This window comes from Lagopus leucura, unplaced genomic scaffold (assembly GCF_019238085.1).
Source record: "Lagopus leucura isolate 7727_CA_CO unplaced genomic scaffold, USGS_WTPT01 Super-Scaffold_100019, whole genome shotgun sequence".
Taxonomy (NCBI): domain Eukaryota; kingdom Metazoa; phylum Chordata; class Aves; order Galliformes; family Phasianidae; genus Lagopus; species Lagopus leucura.
The window spans coordinates 10632788-10654348 of record NW_024962273.1 but is presented as its reverse complement, the minus strand read 5'-3'; the positions used below and the strand labels follow the sequence as shown (position 1 = coordinate 10654348).

Below are 21561 nucleotides of genomic sequence, written 5' to 3'. Positions count from 1 at the left end.
TAGAAAAGTGTATGCATCTATTTGTATTATGCAAATGCTCATCTCAGAAAACAGGACAATCTTGGTATGCATACAACACTCACTTTTCCACTAATGCATTTCCTACATTTATAACCATTTATTCAAAATTTGTTTAAATTTTCTGAATTGTTTGCTTTTATTTCTGTTTTGCAAAAGTATAAGTGAGCTGTCTACAGGCAAAATGACTTTCTGCCTCAACAGGAGGTTTTAAGGGATTCTGGATATCATTTTTGATATTTCCATCACACTATTTCAGCATCTGTTAGCAAATTTCTAGCTTTACATCTAGATACATCTAGCCTGCATGACTTCCAGTTCAACCTGATGTTGGCTTACCAGATGCCTTTATATCAAAAATAGTATCTTCATCCAGAGACATGGTTTAAACTCAGTCTCATAAGGAAATGTTTCCCCTAATCTTGGGGAAATACAACAAATGCTTACCACTTAAACTGCAATTCAGTCTTACTCTGAGATTCTCTAAGCAAATTCTTTCATAGGATAAGCTCAGTGAAGGAAAACCTCATATTAATAGAGTTCATGAGGAAGTTAACTACTTACAGCAGATACTCTCTGCTCCCAGTCATGTTTATCATCAGATAGTATCTCTCTTATTTTGTTTATGGATTCCTCAAGATCCCGGCTAGAATAAATCTGTAAATTTAAATAGAGCAGAATCATAACATGGGATTTGCATAATGCAAAAAATTTACAGAAATCTCCTTCAAAAATTATAACACGATCAGAGAATAACTAAAGGATTGTCATCTACTATTTTACTGCAGTTTCAGAATTTTAAGCAGTATTTCTGTACTGCATACAGCCAAAAAAGTTAATGAGAAAAGTTAAAGTCAAATGTATAACTGGCATCTACAATAAAACAGTCAGTAAAATGCTAAAATTCCTGCTTTATGGAAGAGATAACTGGATATGCTTTATGGAGCTAGTCAACAATCAGGAGCTAGTCAACAATAACCAGGGAAAACTCATTCCCACATAGAAGTGAGACCTTAATCTAAACTGGTTATTAAAACTACAGGTACTAAAAATGTGTATACAATTAAACAGACACCCTGTATTGGAACACAGAAGAAAGCTGTCAAAAGAACAAAGCCAGTCAGTTCGAAAGCAGATTCACTGAAAATACACAAGTGTATCAAAAGAGTAAGGCTAACTAAGTCACCATCCTACCCTTCAGCCCAGGTTAGGTTCAAGGGTGAGCTGGTAAAAATCATGAGCACACTCGTGTGGTCTTCTTGCCCCAGCAGGTAAACTGTGAAGGAGGAGAGGTGATGCACCCCACATACCAGCTACCTGACTAAACCTGCCACCAAACACGCACTATTCCATCATAGCACTCAAAACAGCAGAGATCCTGGAGGCACAAATCACCTCCATTACTTTCAGTTTCCATATAAAACAAACGAAACAGAGAGGCTCCTGGGGACTGGAACAGTGCTGTATGATCACACAAAACACCAACAGGCCCCATCCAGTGCCAGCTCCAGTATCTTCTCCTATGATGCCTCTACCACAAACCTCCTGGCTCCCTTCCCTCCACTTCTGAGCACTTCACACCAATCTAATGGCATCTACCACCATTTTGAAGTTCAACCCCTACATCCTTCAACCTACCTTTCCCTTAAGGAAGACTCGCCAGCATTCAAGCAAAGGGAGATCTATCAGCGATAAGAACTGGACTCTACACCTATCTTTTGCTGTTCTGTGTTATGTACTTTAGCTTATAATTCTACTTACTTGAACTGTTGGGACATCTTCAAATGCCTTAATGAAGTCTTCTTCATCCACAGCACCTGCTCCCTCTTTGCCTGCTGACAAATAACAAAAAAGTCTTTTCGATCTTCTTATCAAGAGAATCAATTAAGAAACCACCAGCTATCTATCAAGGCACCTAATCAGGAGAAAGTTCACTATCCACACACAACCTCAGAGTGCTGCAAATGTAATAAAAATAGAGGCAGGAAAATTGAGTGCCAGGCACGAAGTGCACATTTGTAGCATCCTTCAGCTCCAAGGCACAGAGGGCATACTACTAGTCATTACAGTAGTCACTCAACAGTTAGGGGCATAGTCTGAAAGATGAAAGGGAATATTTGCTTTCATTATATGGGAGATTTTATTTTAAAGGATTTAATCCTATCTATAATAGATGAAGGTGCAGATCTTCTGACACCTGCACAAGCAGACAAACGATAAGGAAGATAAACAGTCTCTGGAATATTAATCACATTAGAAACCATGAAAGACAACTTCCTCCATTTCTCTAGATCTTTTGTAATGACATTTAGAATTGATCACATTCCAAATTATCACTCCCTTCTTCTCTTTCACCTTCACTGCTAGCAATGCCTGAAGGTCTTAAAACAAAGTCAACATGTTTTGGCCCTTAAGTTTTATCACGTAGCTGTAAGCTGCCTGCATCAGTCCAGCTGAAGAGTGTCAGCCATAAAAACAAAAATTCAAATTATGCATCACTGATACGTTTTACCCAAAGCTCTCACTGCACAGTGACACAGTTCCAACCTTACACAAAGGCAGTGTATGCTAGAGGGATGTGAATAGTGTTTGCAGACTCACGTACATTGTACAGACTCACTTGCATTCAGGCAAACATACAAGTAACAATCTCACATGGGAAACAACTGCTTCTGGGTACCAGGAAAATGATATGGCCTGAAAATCCTGGAAATAAGCTCAAACATGAACACTACAAATATTCCATGTAATCAGCTTACTTGAGGACTTGGATCCCAGAGCTGCAGACCCAAGTCTGCGAGTAGTCCCCATTCCAACTCTACGTGAGTTTGCAGGGGCCTTTGATGATGTAGAGGAGTTAGCTGAGGAAGGTCTGTTCCCATCCACAGAGTCTTCATCATCAAAATTTTTATCTGCCGAAAAAAGAAAAAGCATAGTCAACCATATCAGGGATTTCTAAAGGAACATGCCAATGTGATGGCAAACACATTGCCTGGCCTGCTGAAACACGAGCTGGATCTGCTCTGCCAGTTTCCTTCTAAGCAGCTTCTTTATGATGGCAATCCAGTTATTCAGGAATGACCACCAGCCAATGAGACCATTTCTACACTACTGCTGCCACTACTTTATAAACCTTTCAATGACTGTGTTCTGACAGAAGAAACCACAAAACAACAAAAAAAAGATAAAATCAGAGCTAATACTTGAGCTGCCTACAGTCTATATCTCCAATTCATGTATTTGTTGCATGTAGTTTAACATGAGCTGTTTTGTAAAAAAAACAAAACAAAACAAAAAAAAAAACACAACAATAGACACGAGGAAATCCATGTGTGGAAAAAGATCAGGAAGAGCCAGCTGCCCTTTCACACCATGCTAACTGCCTGCACAACATCAAGAACAAACAACAGACTAATCCAGGAAAGATCACATGGCAACACCTATGCTGCTGATAAGCCACAGAGATTTCCCTTTGGGACCATTAATCACAGACCCAACCTAAAGCTGTACATCCATTCTATGTTTTTAAGTTATCAGCAAAGCTTCCCTGCAACAAAGCAAGGAAACAGCAAACGATTATCTAAAATTAAAAAAAAATAATAAATTTAGGTGAACTGAAACATATAGAATCCTTTGTATCCATCCAAAGGCCCTACTTCCAAACAGGACATAAATTAACTTCAAATGAATTACAGTCACTTTGATTTTCAGTGAAGGTCAATTCAATTCCAAAAGAGTGCTTATATTGCAGTTCTATACAAATTAGCTAATCCACTTTAAAAAATGGCCTTAGGTTGAGAGGTGACAAAACATTTGGACAGCTGATATAGATGAAGTGCATAATTTATTCAGGGTAGAAAAAGCCCCTCAACCCCTCAACATGTAGCTTTTCCACACTAACATTTAATTCAGGATTTGAGACATGATCCGTGCCCATCTCAACCCAGTGATTCATGGTATGGCCCAATCTCACTGTTTCCTTTGAGAAATTTCACTCAACAAACACCACAAGCAGGAGCTTTAATCCATCCCTACTCAGGAAAGCACCTGGGAGCATCAAGTAACCAATACAGGCTCCTATTGGACACTAATGACTAAAACTCAATACACGTTGAGCTTCTTGTAAGAAAAACTGGTAACAATAAAGACACATTCTAGTCAAGTAAAAAAAAAAAAAAAAGAGAGAGAGAAAGAAAAAAGACTGTGTTGTCCTTACCCTTATTTTCCCTCCCCAAAAAGGCTCATAACAGCTACATAGAGCTGTCACAGTTTATCTGAAAATCTAAAAACTACATCTGCAACCTGTACATCTCTGCAGGATGGCACACTCCAATCACAGCACTGAAACAATACCAAGACAGCATCCAGAAAGTTAAGATGGCCAAAGATGCTTTCCCATTAATTTTAACATTCAAAAAGCCTTGGATTATGGCAAAGGAAAAAAAAGAGTAACTTGTAAAGGAAAGCAGGGGCAGTAACAGGTATTTCAGTTGCTGCTCAGGCAGAAGTGAACAAGACAAAAATGAACACAGAAGCTTTATGATTAAGAAATTTAAAGTCACAGCAAGAAATTTGACGTCAACTTAAGGAGAAGAGCAACCATTACATTTAGGACATGGGATCCATCACACAGTGCCCTAAGGCAGCCATGGAGACTGTACTACTTCCCATTGACACTTGCTGGTTTGTTCTGACATACATAATTGAAAATATGACATTCTTAAAAAGAGCTCAGAGAAAAGCCATGAGAATGACTGGAAAATACATTTTTAATCCCCTGCAATGAGCTTCCACTTAATTTGTTTACCCTGATCAGATGCTTAGCAAGTTGCTTGACTGTATTTGTTAACACAGCAGCTGAAGACTGCGTGTAGTTTTCCAATGTGATTTATTAGTGTTGTTTCTCCATCTAGTAGAAAAGGTGCCTTACTTGGCAAGTTCCACTACAGGAGTATATTAAAAACACTGAATTCTGTAGGTTGTTTTTTCTTTTGCTTTCTTTGCTGTTTGTTTTGTTTTTCGTTTCCCCTGAAAGATACAGCCTAGTTCAAACAGGAATTTTACTTCAAAAACATTATTGGTCAGAGTTGCACAGAAGGTCATGGTAGATGAAAATAAGACTCTAAAATGTGTGATCTCTGAAGCCTACAGAAAGGGGTTTACGGGAGGATGATAAACTCATACAGACCTTGAATACACCCAGGCCAAATTCATCCAATTTACATTTATTTCAAATGCTTACATTTAGATATTAAGCAAATATTATTTATAATATATATTACCAGCCAAGAGAAAGTCAGTCATTCTCGGAAAGTACTTCATTACTTCAAAACCACTTTTATCTGGTAATGCAATTCCCCATCAGTTGCACTACAGGCTATCTAAACACTATTATTTAACTTACTTCCTCTTCTACCCGTACTCTTAAAACCCCTCCAAAAGGGAGTGAGGGTGTTGTTTGCTATTTTATAAAACATGCAAATTCAGAAAAACATTATAAAGATTGCACTCCTGTAGTTTATTTAATTGCTAAAATGCTATGTAAAACAGGCTTCTCTGAGCATTAGCTATAATCAACACACACAAAAAAGAAATACAAGAAACAACCAGCCCACAGTTTTGGAGACGTTTAGGTTACAATCCCATCTCTTGTTCATTTAGCCTACAAAAATATATATATATATATAGTTATCAGAATAGTTCAACAGCCAAACAGCATTTTCTAATCTGAACAGTGAAGAGTAACAGAGCCACATTCAGAACTGCACACTAAGTCTTCCAGCAGCACGTGTGCAGGACAGAAAGAGAAACAAAGAACAGAAAGAAACCTGAACACATAAGATCAGAAAATAAGAGAAAAATAAACAATTATGCATTACCATGAAAAAGCCTTCTCCCCCATTCATTGACTGGAATCACAGCAATCATTTCAACTAAGATCATTGTGTTTTTGTTTTTGTTTTTTTTCAATCCATCTGCAAACCACAAGGTACCAAATTCAGCATGGGTGTAACTCATCACGCTGTCAGAGGTGCACCAAAGCAGAATGTGTACCAGGCTGTAATATTAATATTTTCCCACCTTACGAACCCCCCGGTGCTCATTTAGTGGGGACACAGCGCTCTCCGCCACAGCCGTGCCCTGATAAAAGAGACCTTTGTCTGCTCACCACTCCGCTGTCTCAGGGAAACAACACAACTGGCTTTAAATTTTTCAACTCCTTTACATTATTTAAGAAGAAAAGAAATGCTTACAAGTACATATCCTTCTGCAAATAAGCTTCCTCAACATTCCTTCATATTTTCCATAGCGTGCCCAGATGTAAGAGTGCTTCGCAGAGAGCCGCGGCTTTCAGTCCAGAGCATAATCAATCACTGCCCCCCGTATTCATTAAGCATGCTGTCTTCGCACATGGATTTAAACAGCTACGGCCTCAGTCCTCTCTAGCAGCTCTGTGGGATTCTCAGGAACATCCATTTCAGCCTGGGAACTGCAGTGCACTTGAGGAAGGGAGCAAGGGGAATGAGCAGCACACGCTGCAGCTGAGCTGCTCTGCCCGGCTGGGCTGGCTTGCACCAGGATCCAGCCTGGCTTTATCCCCTGGGAAGCGCTAACAGGAGCATCTCAACAGCTGTCATCATTTGGCCATGACAAATAAATTTAGTCATTATTCATTTTAGAATGTAACCCCTTCATGGCCTGGCCAAGGTGTAAAACAAGGTAAAGAGAGCATCAGTTGGTCAGGAACTGCAGCAGGTAAGGACCAGAGCTTTCTCTGCCTGAACCATCAGCTGGGACCTTTGAAAGCCAAGTGTCTGGGGTTCAGACTCCCTCCCTGATGAAGTGAGATGCCTTCTGGCTTTTAAAATAGAAATCACCTCTGTCCATACTGAAGATGCCCTGCCACAGCCTGCAGGAGTGACCACAAGGCACCACATCTGTCCTCACCCCGCTGCACTCATTTACCACATGCCCCAAATACAAGCCTTGGTGCAGAAGAAGAGGGCTGGCAACTCGTACACATCTCCTATGACAGCACAACATCTCCCTTCTCTCTTCACTTGTACATGAAACGTAAGCAGCTAAATCTTTATGTTGGCATCTAAGTGGAGGGGGCCTGGAGAAGCACTGTGTGCTGTGCTCTGGAGGTTTTCCACTTGGTTCTCAGCTCCTGACAGCAAGCTCAAAGGAGAACATTGATTTTTAATCAGAAAATTCTATCGAACAGCATGCAAAACAGTAACTGCAAAAAAATCAAAACTCAGACATCTGCACCTGTAAATCACTCATTTCAAGACAGCTGTCAGCTGGCTGTACAAAAGCATTGCCACTCGGCACTCTGGTACCTCCTGCGAACAGAAATCAGCCAACACATCTCACATTTTACCACAACTGCTGGTCTCTGACAGCAGTCTCCCCCTGAGGTTCAGGTGAAGGCCAGCCCTGGAGAAGCCCTCCTTCCTTCTGTCCCTAACACACAGGGATAGCACCACTTGCTGATGCTGAAGCACATCATTCCATGCTCAAGCCCTGCTAGCAGTTAAAGCTCAACTTTCTGAAGACCCAAGGGCCCCCTCTGAATACAGAGGACACAGAATGCAAAGCCACCAAAGGCTATACAGTATGCTTCCAAGTCCCTCCTTACTCCTCCTCCCAACCAACAAAACACAGCCTGCATTTAGCCAACATTTTCTCAAGCAGCTTCCTTGGGCAACTCAGCCTCATCCTCATGTTCACAATACAGCGATGATCATCAACCTGAGATAAGGTGGTACTCAGTGCCAATCCAAGGATATCATGCCAGGCCAGTGGATAAATGTTGGGTTTTTATTTTTTAACAATCCTCCTAGTAACAGCAGGCTGTACATTAATCCAAAAAGTTGCTAGAAAATGGCATTCATCTTTTTAGTTGCTGCCTCATTCTGTCTATTATGAGCAAATGAAGGTGCTCATAACCTAATGAGTCAACTGCCATCAAAAGGTAAATAAGATTCCTGACAGAAATAACATTTGGAATTGCTTTCTGCTCCAAATATATCACACTTACAGACAGGCAATTGTTTTGATATACATTCTGCTCAGTCTGCAAGCAGACACTGACATTTCACAGCGTATTGCTTTCTATCATCCCTCTCAGCAGAAAAACAATTGGATACTAATGGCAATAATAAACAAGTCACATTTCTGCTAGTGCATTTATTTCACCAATTCCAGTATAATAAAGTTAACCAAGGAAATGTACATAGACCCTGACATGACATCCCACAGCAGACTAGGCAGACATAGGCAGCCTACTAAGGAAAGTAACTACCAACTTTGTTCTAGCAGAGAACATAAGCAACAGCCCCTGCAAAATGTAAAACCTGCTTTCAAGTACCAGCCTGGTAAACTGGACAAAAACTTTTGATAGAAAACCAATCTGAAATCGTGCAACTCACAACTGATTCAAATGATTTTTCTGAGGGGATTTTGTAATTTTCAATTCAAGTTTTACTCATGATGACTGTGCAGAAGAGTGAAAAAAAGCCTTAAAGATTTGAAAACTAGAGACAAATTAAAAGCACCTAATACTTAATAATACTTAATGCTTCCGAATATGGTCTTTAAAATCATAAGGTTGATAGTGTTACACCTTTAGGCTAACAAGTCACACAGTGCGCTCTCTATAGTGCAGGGACATTAACGTGACTAAGAATACAGCAGCCAAAGCATTTTTCAGAATCTTGCTTGGGAAACTAAACAAAAGAATACGGGAATTAAGTTAAACTTCCAGAGTGTTCAGCACTGTGACAGTTCTCGTTATCTTTTAGGAGACCTGAAAAAGAAGCAGTGAAGGATTCCTAATATTCCTATAAGTATTGTAAAAATAACAATAGAACAAAACAGCTGAGCTACTGAGCAACAGCACACACAAATCCTTCTGCTCAAAGAATACACAAAAGGACCAAAAGTTAAGATGAAGCCACCAAAACAGCAGGAACCAATTAGTTCTAGTGATTATTTTAGTGAAGTTCACACAGACACCTACGCAAGGATCACAAACCTGTGTTAGAGGCGCACAGAGATTTTGCTCCATAAAGATTAAAAAAATGTGAGACAGACTGATGTGCTCACAAGGCAGAATGCAAAAGGAGAAACAGATTTGCCTTCCTCAAAGACGTCCTTGGGAACCTAATACTGTCACAGTGCCCCTTCCAAGCAGCCACACAACAGCCTTCCACCAGACTGCAACCACAACACAGACCTTGCAAAAAAAAAAACAAAACAACAAACAAACCAACAAATTGGCACTCACTCAAAAGCCCATGTTTGCATATAGTTTCAGCATCAAGAGCCAAATCAGCCCTGCCTACACACAACCTTCCTGTCAGCTGGGCTTGTTGGTTGGCCTTTCAGAGCACAACCTGCCCACACAAAGATATGACAATCTCTGAATGCAGCCTTCCACAACCACACCGATTATTTCCGAGTCTATCCCATGCTCCACAACAGGGAGTTCGTTCTATGTTTCAATGCTGCAGCTTTCCTTGCTGCCTTCACTTTTTTTTTCTTCTGGACCCTGGAAAACACCCATTAAATACAGCAGCAGTAGCTGCAAGCAAAATGCACCTCCTCACAGCAGCCTCGTTAGCATAATCTTCACAGATAAAAACACAAAGTGGGTCACATAACCTGAGCCCCAGAGATACCAATCAATGAGAAAGGCTATTTATACAGGATGGAGCAGGGGGATTTTTAGAGTCAGGAAATATCCGTTTCCAGAAGCACAGGCATTAATTGCCTTATTGAAGGACTGGGATAGCTGCAGGAAAGCATTCCTCAATTTCCAAACAGCAGTTAAAGCACAAAGCTTTCCATTTTAACTAATATTAATTCTCAGTGCTCCAGTGCTGATGTTAGGGTTTCTCTGTGTTCTTAACAATATCCTAAAATACTAAGGCAAATAAATTTAAAAAATGAAGTGAATTATTCTGACTTTGTTCACAAGACATTAAAAATTAAATTCTGCAGCAGCAAAGGGGTTCCCTCTGGAACCACCTCCCCATGCACACACAAGCAGTGAAGCTCAGGTTGAAAGGTAAGGTCACACCTCTGATCTTATTTAGTATTTAACTTCCTTTCCACTCACAAAGAAGTGCACACAGCAAGTCCCCGTTCTGCTAGGAAGTCAGGCAGGAAAAGATACAGGCAGTGACATCTTTCAGCTACTGGTCATTCACACAGACTGCTGTGCCTGCAGCCAGCCTGGCACAGTGCTCCTCCTGAAGTGAAACAAATATGATTAAAAAGCACAAACACCGTACTGCAGTGAGAAGTGCTTGGTAGAACCTCAACACATGAATAAAAACTCACTGAGATATTCTCAGGGGCAAGGAAACTTCAGGGTCATTGCCAGAATCCAGATTAAGTTCCATTTCTAAACATACATTCTATTCCTAAATCATTTTTTCTCATTCCTACAAAGGATTAGTGTAGTGTTCTAAAGATGTTTGCTTACTTTAACATAATCATTAAAATTGATTTGTGCATATTCAAACAGAACACCTGCAAGTGGCTCAGCAAAACCAGAAATCACATCCCAAGGTATTCAAGTTTTAATTTAGCTGTCCTCAAACCATTACTTGAAGTTAATCCATAGCATTCTCCGTATCTTGCAGGGCTGGTTCACAGTAATGCTGTACAGGAGCTGCTCAGCTGAGCTCCCAGAGAGACATCTGCTGGTGAGGGCTTGGATTTTACTTGCCAAATCCCATCTGAAAATGCAGATTACCAGAGAATCAAAGGGCGGCTTTGTTTAACCTGAACTGTCTACATTCTATTTGAATAAACTGAATCGAGAGGCACACCAGGAATAGAAGCCTTTAAATGGACAGATGCTTTTCAGCCAGGAAGGACGTGAGCACGGCATGCCGGCTGACCAGGTGCCTCCAACCCACAGACCGTGGTCAGGTTTCCAGCTATTAGCACCATCTGTTGCCATGACGTCATACAAAAAGGCATCTCTTCCAGCCTGCACAAATCCTAGCCTGGCCTGCTAATCATCACTCAGTTTAGCTCACCTAGATGCTGACTGCTCTATAACTCGCATCATTGTCAACAAAAGAAAACTGCATTTTCTGTTGCTCTTCTATATTGCTTCCTGAAGGGCTGCTCCTTTTATGTAACACAGCACTTTGAGTTGTGAAGTGTTGACAACAAATACACAGAAATGTATTAGGTAGGAAAGAATAGCCTGACATTTTTAGGACAAACCACTGTTAGAAAAAGGCCGTAAGCATCTTATTGCCTTGGGTTTCCCAGAGCACACTGGAGCGTGGGGAGGCAACAGCAACAGTAAGCTTTCCAAAAATACCTAGTCATAAACATGCCAAAATGCAGCCTTGTCTCCTTCTGTGATAAGTCTCAGGATAGCTGGGTTTGTGAAGTTACCCCAGGAAGGTGTGCAGAGAGCCCTATTGAAAATACAGGCCTGGCCCTGTCCAAGACCCGTGTTTCCTTCTACAAGACACTGGGGCTTTTCAGAACTTCCCAAGCAGGCCCCTCCAAGCCGACAAACACCAATGGGAGCAGTTTTTGACATCCAAGGAGAAAACCAAGGCTGTCAGTCTGCATCCCCCGGAGCCACAGACGAGAGGAGCCCAGGCTTCTGTCCTGAGGCATTCATCTGCCTGGCTGAAGGCTAATGCAAGAACAGATACTGCAGCTGCAGACACTGGATGGTGTTATGCACATTACACGTCAATGATTTCCACCCCGAATGCCTGGCCTGATGCATAATTAATACATTGTAATTAGTTAACCATTTAAAATACTCAGTGGGCCAATAAGCATGAGATTAGACTGTCTAAGACCACAGGTGGTTGAGACAGAAGAATCACCATAAAAGGAACAATAAAACAGCATTTCTATAACCTACATACATCTTGAGAAAGACTTAAGTACAACAGGTATGATCAGCACACCCCCAGGAATTTATAACATAAGGAAATGCATAATAATGCAGCATATTGCTACAGCCCGTGAAGGCCCTATAAGCAAACACTGAAGTATATAGTTGAATTCTGGTTTATTTAAAAATGATTCAAAGTTGGATTTCATGATGAAGTTACCAGCTATAAACAGTTACCAGACATGGTTTGAGATGCTTCTGCTGATGGCAGACGTGGCTGGCAACAGCATCAGGAGCTCCAGGGACAACCACTAGTGAAGCTGAAGAGTTGGCTCTACACTCTCTGTAGGACTGGACTGCAACCAACAGCAAGAAAAAGGACTGAGGGACCTGCCTTGGTGCTGATTCTTGCTCCAGGGTATTTGTAGCAGCAACCAGTAGCTTGACACTCCATCACCTCAACCAACTTGTGTACTCCCAATCACAGTCTGGCTTGGATAAGCCACATGCACACTGGATCTTACAAAAAGTGCTTTAAAACCATTATGCCTAAGCTTGCATGCTGCATCAGCATTTGTAATGCCTACAAAGGCATATTCAATAGCAATCTGAGCTTACTTAAGCATCCTCTTTGAGCCAGAGGTAAATATATATTACACACAGGCACAATACCTTTTTTTGGTATACAATGGCAGAGAGCAGCAATGGTTAGCCATAAATCTAGCCATCTTTGTTCACTCTCTTTTTGACACAGTGGGAATAACAAAACACTAACTGAATAATCACCATTTTACATTTCCCATAAGTACTGTAGAGGAAAACAATGAAAGCAGACTCAAGAGAATCAGTGACTTCAACTGTAGCCTGGAAAAACATTTGTTTAAAAAGTAGAAGCCTGTAGATAAAAGCACAGAGAGATTTTAAGCAAAGTGGTGGTCTATTTAATACAGGTTTCAGTAGAGTACATGGTTTCATAACAACTAAAGAGAACCAAGCTTTCAATATAAGCACAGACTGAAATCCTCATTTACAAATGTAAAGCTCCACATCCAGACACCAGTTTCATAAGTCTTCTTTACTTACCTTCAAAGCTACATTTTAAGAAAACCGCTGCCTTAAGGAAAGTAGTCTTAGGGAAAAAGGCTCAAAAGCCAAAAATATGTCAGAGCTTATAAAATATTAACAGTCCCCACGGCTTCTGCTTCCCAAAGCATGCTCCCCTCCAACTCCTTTAAAACAAAAGATATATTAAGCTCCTACCCTTAACAGTCCTTCCCCATACACAAACATCATCATTAGGCAAAGGAAACAAAACCATCATGTGTGGACTGGGGAAAAAAACAGACAGGGGGTGAGTCAAGATCTTGCTGCAACTTTCTTTCCTTTTTGTCATTAATGATGTTAGACTACTGAATTTATATTCATATTTCAGAGGGACTGTTAAACCCTGAGCAAGCAGGGACTCTAATGTGCTACAAAGATGAAAGCATCTTTCTCAGAGAGCTTACAATATAGCTGAAGAGAATTACTGCTAATCAGACTTCATTTTGTAATAAAGATAAGCATAAAGCTTTTCTTTTAAAATAAAAAGGGCACCTAAAGAAATTCAAGTCCTTGTGTCCTCATCAGTTATCCTGCACAACTCATTCCACCTCTACCCATGGCGCCACTCACTTTCTCTTCATGGCTCAGTGCCCATTTTCAAACCTTCTTAGGTCTCTGTGCCCAGGTAAAATGCAAGCCTATCACACAACTGTTCCAAACTTCCCGCCATAATTGAAGGATGATCCCCAAGTGGAACTTAGTAATTCACTTTGATGTCACGCAACTGATCATTTCAGTTTTGGTAGCCTCCCATAGATTTTGGGTGCAGTAGAAGGCTGTTCCACAGCTGTTACATCCTTGATGAAACAAGTCAGTTTCCCCACACAAAGCTCCATTCTGTATTATGGGAGACAGATTAAGTTACAAAATCAGAACTAGGACGATGTTATGACAAACAAGTTCTGATTATTTTGACCTGAATTGCAGCAGTTCCCCTACCATATCTCTACCACTTGACTCTAATCCTGAGACCACCCAACCAGCAAAAAGAGCAAAACCAAGGGACTAAGGTAGGAATATTGGTAAATTCATTTTGACATTAGTCACCTGTTTTAGACTGAAGATCAGAACTCGGTAAGAGGCAGCGGAAGCTACGCGTAAATATTTTACAACCAGGCAGATCTCTTCTGGTACAAGGACAAAATCTGCTGGGTAAAATGAAGGATGAATTTGCCACTGGACTCAGACCCATAATCAAATTACTGCAGCTTAACAAGTTATAAGACACCGCTGAGCTGCAGAAACAGCCCTTGTGCTGCTCTTAAGCTACAGCAAATGCAAGGTAATATAATTTAACCTTCTTTCTTGAGGGCTAAGTTAAGCCAAGCAGAATCACCCACATTTACCACAGACAACGAATACAAGCATCAAGCAACAACCAAGCTAAACCAAGCGAAATATTACCCTGGATACAGCCATTACAGTCTGCACAAAGCAAACATGGATGCAAGTGGAATTCGAGAGCTTAAAACCCAGAGAGGCTTACATGTCAGAGCAAGGAACACTGACTGCAGAACCTGCCTTACCCATTCTCATCACTGTTGGGGGAAAAAAATCAAATCCTCTTTCACTGTAACACTTCCACAAACTACTCTAACAACCTGCAGCAGCTGATGTGGAATGAAATGCAGGTGAGCAGTACTGGATTTCATCCTGCCATCCTCACTGCTTCAGAAAAATCACTGAGATCACCAGGTGGGGGCAACAGCAACTATTTGCATTCAGGAAGCTAAACATCCAGATCTGAACAGTTGTGAAGAATTCCAGATCTATGCTGATGCAGAGAAAATCTTAAGCCCAGTCTTATAGAGATGGGGAATTTCTTACACTAAACAAAACTGATTTACATCTATATAGATTTACAGTTTCATACTGGCATGCTTGTCTCCCATAGGACTTGAAAGAAATGAAGTCAAAAAGAAAATGTCGCTTTTTAAATATAAGGAACCATATTGTAAACAGCTCGAGGTAGCTTCTCTCCCTTAGGCAAGTTTGGATTGTTTAGATTCCGCTGCCATTTCATACAGCTGTGACCCTAAAAGATCACTGCACTAATAATACAAACAGACACATTAGATAGCAGCTTTTTCCCCCTGCACTGTGTTTGTCCTGGAGAGAGCTATTTCCCGTTATATATGACATTTACATTTTTTTTCCTAAACTGCAAACAGTGAAGTGTACTCCATATTAAGAGCTGCATCCTAGAAACAAGCTTTGCCCTTTTTAGCACACTATTCATGCTGAAAAAAGTCAAGACTATTGCAGACTCCATTACACCACTGTGCTTCTGCTTTATAAAGTACTGGGTCAAGCAGTAAATAAAGCCATAACTATATGTGTTGGTAAGAAACATCTTGTTTCAGTTTTAAGATGTACAATCCACCCTAAAGCTTATACTCACAAAGCTCAAAAATTACAGGGATTTTTACTACATAGCCTCAAATACGGATTAGCCAACACCATAATCCTGCTCCACAAGCAACAACCCTACGTTCCAGCAACACCTACGCAGACCCCACACCCTGACAACTTCTCCTGCCAAGTGCAAGGAGTGAGGAAATTAAACTTAGGAGACTATTCTCTCCACTTGGCGCATCAGGCACCATCCATCCATATTTTCAGTTCACTAGCTAATTCTGAGTGGGGTGGGGGATTTTTTTGCAAAAAATACTGGATTCAGTGATCCTTATGCATCCCTTCCAACTCAGGATATTCTGTGATGATTCTGAGTGAAAATGAAGGCAAAACACTCAACTAGGTGATTTTTACTGTCAGCACAGTGGGTATTTTTGGCCTTGCTGGGGGGGGGGGGCGGAACGTCAAGCAGTGCACATAATTGGGTTGCCAGCACAACGTTCAATGCGATACCTGATATACGTTGCCTGAGTTAAAGTTTTGAGAGATAGAAACAGCCTTTGGGAAGTACCAAGGAGAGACAAAGATTAAGTTTTTCTAACACACAGGGTAAGAGGGATGGTTGACAGAAGGAAAAACATGGAAATCACTGCCAAAAACAAAAAAAAAGGAAAACAGACTTCATTACCTGTGCAAAGCTTTGTGAGACATCCTAAGAAATTACACACATGAGCATCCTTATTTTGTCAGATCAACTTTCATGCTTAGAAAGGAAGATGCAGGAATCATTTTCAGTTCAGTAATTCAATTAAACACTTCCTAGCAAGTGAAATCACGATCTTGTACCCTCTGTTATAAAATCTCTTCACAGAGTTTGACATTTAAGGAAAAAAAGTGATGTTATCCTTTATATCATACCCAAGCGATAATTGGGTATGGTATAATTGTCTAAAAATCCTACCAAGAATGTCATTTGGATGCATTTTTTTTAAACTGTTAAGCACATATGTTCAATTCAATAGGATAACTACCTAGTATGAATCAAGGTTCAATTTAAACCTTGTTTTGGTTCAGATACTTGTGGTGTGTTGTTTAATACACGAAGACTCTCTGGTCAGGTCACCAAAACATCAGGTCCACCTCCTTTCTGTGACCTGCAATGTTTTGAGGCATCTTGGTATTGGGAGAGAGATAGAAGGACTGAGAAATCAAGATAAAGCGGGTTCATAACATTGTAATAACTGTAAGAGAACAGAGCATGTGAGCAAACAACTACAAAACATTTGGGCATAAATCTTAATTAGGACTGTCAATAAAAACTAATAGATTTCCTTTGTTTTCCAGGCTTTTTCAAAGTTATTCAGCAAACTAAAATAAATAAGCAAGGCTGAAATTTTAGACACTTCCATAATGGAAACTCCAGAACGGCTCCTAGAGTGGGAACGTTCACTACAAAGAGTCACCCCAGGTAAGTATCTACAGGCAGTGGGCAAGAGATGACAGGGGCGAACTGAGGCAAGCAAGCTCCCTCCAAACACCTATTGAAAACAAAAACAGAGGAGACTGTTTCCTCATGTTTGTATCATTTCCTGTAGCCCCATCTTTTACCAAGCCTCTATTTTTAGATTATTGTGTTGTGATCTCCCCCTCACACTGCATTCTTACATAGGAGAAAATGCACGACCCACAAGACAAGAGAAACAAAAGAGCACCTTCTCTGCTTTGCAAGAGGCTAAACTGATTATTTTCTGTATAAGTTGAGCTCACACAGTGAGCTCCCTGCAGCTTCCCACTCAAGTACACAATGTTCTGTAATACACCCGTGTATTAAAAAGCATCAGTTCAAGCTTATTAAAGGCACTTTGCATCTTGGGCACTGGAAGGTCCTCTGGACATATCTAAACTTAACATTCCAGGTAAAAAAGAAGAGAAGCACAGCAACACAGAATTGCAGGGGTTGGAATAGACCTCAAGAGATCAAGTCCAACCCCCTGCTGAAGCAGGTTTCCTGGTGGGCATCCAGGTGGGCCCTGAATATCTCCATGGAAGGAGACTCCACAACCTCTCCTGGCAACCTGTTCCAGTGCTCCGTCATAAATAATTTATTCCACATGTTAGTACAGAACTTCCTGCGTTCATGTTTTAGATCATTAGTCCTTGTCCTGTCACTACAGAGAACAAGAGATGCCAGAACAAGTATTTTATTTTAAACATAAACGTTTCTGATTCAGAGGCAAACCTATGGCTAGAGGAACAACATTATGGGGATGCACTGAGACTCAGCTGGTTTGGGTGTACTTTCTAGCATTAATACTTAAAAATTCATATGGGAGACCTTTTAGAACATGACTGTTCCTTTTATACACACCCATAAGGAGTATATGAAGTGGAGAGAATTTTTAAAAAACAAATGTAAGTTGTTTAAAATGAAATATGTTTTATATGTTCAAACCTAACGAGGAAAGAGATGTCACTTGTATGCCATTCATTTCACAGTAGCCTCTCACTTGGGTGTGCAAACCTGTGTGCTTTATTCACTGTTCTGTAGTTATTTGTACTGCAGCAACATCAAGAATCCAGATGAGGGCAAGGCCTTCCTTCTGCTCCCTCAGAGAGGGCAAAACGAATTTTCAAGTTACAGCAGTCAGCTACAAAATTAATCCAACCGCATCATTCCTCAACTTCCAGCTTTTGGGTTCATTCAACGTGGCTTTTTGTACTGGCCCACAGTTCTACAAGTGGGTTTGTCCCAAAGCATAAACAGCTTCAACAAGATGCAACAAGCGCTTGAGAGTAGAGCTTCACTATTTCCACTCATTTATTGATCAAAAGTAGCTTAACCAGCAAGTAATGTTTAGTTAAATATATATTTCAGTTACATTATTGTTTAAGAGCAAAAGTCAGGATTCCAGACTGTCATGTATTTGCTTTTTTTCCTGCAGATCAGAGCAGAATGAGTAACCATGTCAGTGCTGTCTATGCAACTAAGCGTTAATAATCACTGTGGCAGGCAGGATGACTATCAGTAGGCACATGAAATAACACTCAAACTCTATGACTCAAACACTATCAGGGATAGAAGTGGCAATAGCATGGAGGAAGTGTGAAAGTGGAGATAGAGCTGACGACCAAATTAGCAAGTCTTTATTATTAGCAGCTGTTTCCAGGCATTGCTTAGACTATCTGAAGTCTCAGCATGAAGAACTAACATTAAAATAAATTTGCATAAGTGATTGACTATAGTCTGTACAGATGTGAACTGAAGGAAAACAGGAGTATACCAGTAGTAGCAGATCAGAAAATGTCAGACTGAGTCAAAGAAGAAAATCTGGTAACTCGCTCTCCAACCAATTCAGCTGTTGCCAGCACGCAATAACAGCAGGCTGTTGGTACCCCAGCTACAACAGGCAGTGCTCCAAGGCACTGTTATCCATCAACAGCTGCGCCCAAAACTGAGCAGTGCAGCAAGCAAGCAGCTAACAGCACACTGCTTACAAACTCAGAAGAAAAAGGACTAACATTTGTTGGAAAATACCATCTCAAATCCTGAAAATCACATTCTACGCTTGAAGTATAAGTTGACCTTCAGTGCTTCTAGAGAATCAAAATGCTGGCTTGGGGCCCTGCCAGATTGAGCTGCTTCTTTGGCAAGCACATAGCATAAAGCCCCAGGAGCTCACTGGGACCCCATGAGGTTTCACCTGTAGTCAGTCACTCCTATCAGACGTAGCGTTTGAATTTTGGGTGGTCCTGTGTGGAGTTGGATCCAGTGACCCTCACAGGTCCCTTCCAACTTATGAGATTCTGTGATTCCTCAAAACAGGGCTAGCTGCTTTACCAGCTATCAGTTTTCATAGAGAGTTGATTCTGGGCCTCCCCCAGGACAAGACAGCAGGATGAGTCTGGCTCACTTGAGGCTCATAACTCACTTGGGTCTCCTGAGACACTCAAATCACCCACCTCAATCAGCCAGCACTTTACTTCCAGGCAGCAATAATTACTATTTTGCACAAGCAGAAGCTGAGCAGTGCAGTTACACAGCAGCTGATTGCTGACCGCACTGCTGCAGCAGCACAAAGCTGTGATCAGTATCTGCTCCATGCGCTCGAACAGCAAAAGGTGGAGCCAGGGCACAAAAACTTTTAGCCTACCTGAAAGTTTTTGAAGCAGCAGCACTGTAAGCACAGCATGCAGTCCCCATAGAAGGGCAACCCATTGTTAATGAAAGGACTAGGGCTTCTGTAGACACAGGCAAACCACGATGTTGAGCAAGGGGCAACTGAAGGACAAAGCTCAGCACAGTAAGCACAGATAGCTTTTTGTCCTGCTAAGCTTCAGTTGAGCTCTAAATACAAAACCATGCTGCTGCTGCCCAAGTGAGGTTTTCTTCTTGGCATCATTTAGACTGAATGATACATACTGTTAAGGGATAAGAAAATCTTTGCCTCCTGACTCTACAGCTGAAGTGAGCCATGCCTTACATTTGAACCTCTCCACCCAAGTCCTGTTCTCATTTAGGCTCTGCATTTAGAAAGAACAATTCATTAACAAGGATGACCTAAAGGTCAACAAGCACCTTTTCAGAATGGAAAAACATCAAATAAATCCCCCTCAAATTGAAAATAAAGTAACAAATGAGGAATTCCAACTCTTTAAATGAAGAACCCAAAGTACTGACATCAAAGCAGCCTCAAGCCACTCCAAGGCTCACTCCTGCAAGCACACCACCACGCTGGCAAGTCGTCTGGTTCTTTTTAGCAGCCATCTGCGCCTGTCTTCACTCACAGAAGAAACATCAAACAGAGGAACAGGCACATGAAGTACAGCACGTGACTGACATCTACATTTACATTGCTTGCACTCCAGGCTCTGAAAACAAGTTCAGGTGTTTTAATTGGCAAAGATGGCAACATCACCTTCACATACTGGCATTAATAAGAAGTCAGTAGCTAAGTAAGTAGCCTCATCTTAAGCTGTTTGCTTTGCCTTCTTTAGTAGGCATGCAAAGCTTCATGGGTCCCTACTATCATGCAACCTCCACTTACATGGAGATAAAAACCAATGAAGTTTTCACCAAAAGGCAGAACACAGGGAATGGAAGTTCACTGGCAGATAGCCCGTTTTATTAGTTTTTGTTTAGTTTTTATTTTTAATATTACAAAAACCAACAGGATCCTAGTAATCCCTGCCAACCTCTGAGAACCCCTTCCCATTCACACACAGAACCACTGTCGATTACTTTGTTTGGGAAGGGTTGTTTTTTTTTTGTCTTGGTCACAGATCACATTAAAACATACATTACTTTGGTTTCTTTTGTAAACATCATGACTGAAGACCGTCAGAAATGAGTTAAAAAGCATTCACTTTTCCTACACAGGAAACTGCAACAGAATTCAGCCACCAAAATATCTTGCCATTAAAAATAAAGGTTTAGGAGAGCTGAAAAGGGCATTTTAAAGTATGACATGAAGATTTAATAGAATGAAACATAGCTTCATCCATAACAAGCAAATCTTCTGAAACAACTGGAATATATCCATGCTAAATATCAAACCTCTGGGTTTCCACATTAAAATCAAAGAGTGATCAGCATCTTAATTCTTCATTGAAATACTCTCATGTACATCTTGACAGTCATCGTGATGACAGATCAATAAAATCAGAATAAAGTATTCTCATCAATTCTACTCTAACTTCAAATTACCAGAGGTTAAACAGCACTGATGCACGCTGCCTTTTTTAGAGGTGCCTCTCTTGTGGCTTGTAGGTGTTTTATGCTGACATCACGCTGTGCTGTTGGCAGAGGTCACATTTTCTCCCGCCTTCAGCACTGTTATCACTTTGGATAAACCAGTGTTCAGTAACAGGCGAACCTGCTGTATCAAGTGACACCAGCAATCTTTGCAGCTTACTAACACAAACAGCTATGGAGGTGCCTAGCCAAAAGCAGCTGATGATTTTGAAGATCTTACATAACTCCTGTCTCCTAATGAATGAAAAAAAGGAATTCAGGTCAACAAGGACCTCTGGAGGTCAAGCGGTTCAACTTCCCACTTTAAGGAGGGCTCAAAGCTGTACCAGGCAGCTCAGGGCCTCATCCAAATTTACAAGTCTCCAAGGGTAGAGATTCCCTAGGCAACCTGTTACAGTGACTGACCATTCACATACCAGAAAATTTTCAGCTCATGGAAAAA

At 40.9% G+C, this 21561-nt stretch overlaps 1 protein-coding gene across 17 annotated transcripts in view; it reads right to left on the bottom strand.

Annotated features, from left to right (window-relative positions):
* Positions 1–21561, bottom strand: part of CLASP1 (cytoplasmic linker associated protein 1) — a 155319-nt gene that overhangs the window by 84542 nt on the left and 49216 nt on the right. For 15 of the 17 annotated variants that reach the window (XM_042877984.1, XM_042877987.1, XM_042877988.1 and 12 more), the window contains 3 exons: positions 2778–2930; positions 1780–1853; positions 583–675 (listed from right to left, as the gene is read on the bottom strand). In XM_042877984.1, coding sequence (XP_042733918.1) covers positions 583–675; positions 1780–1853; positions 2778–2930 — 320 coding nt within the window. The remainder of the gene's footprint in view (positions 1–582; positions 676–1779; positions 1854–2777; positions 2931–21561) is intronic. The other 2 variants (XM_042878002.1, XM_042877985.1) reach the window with 1 other exon arrangement.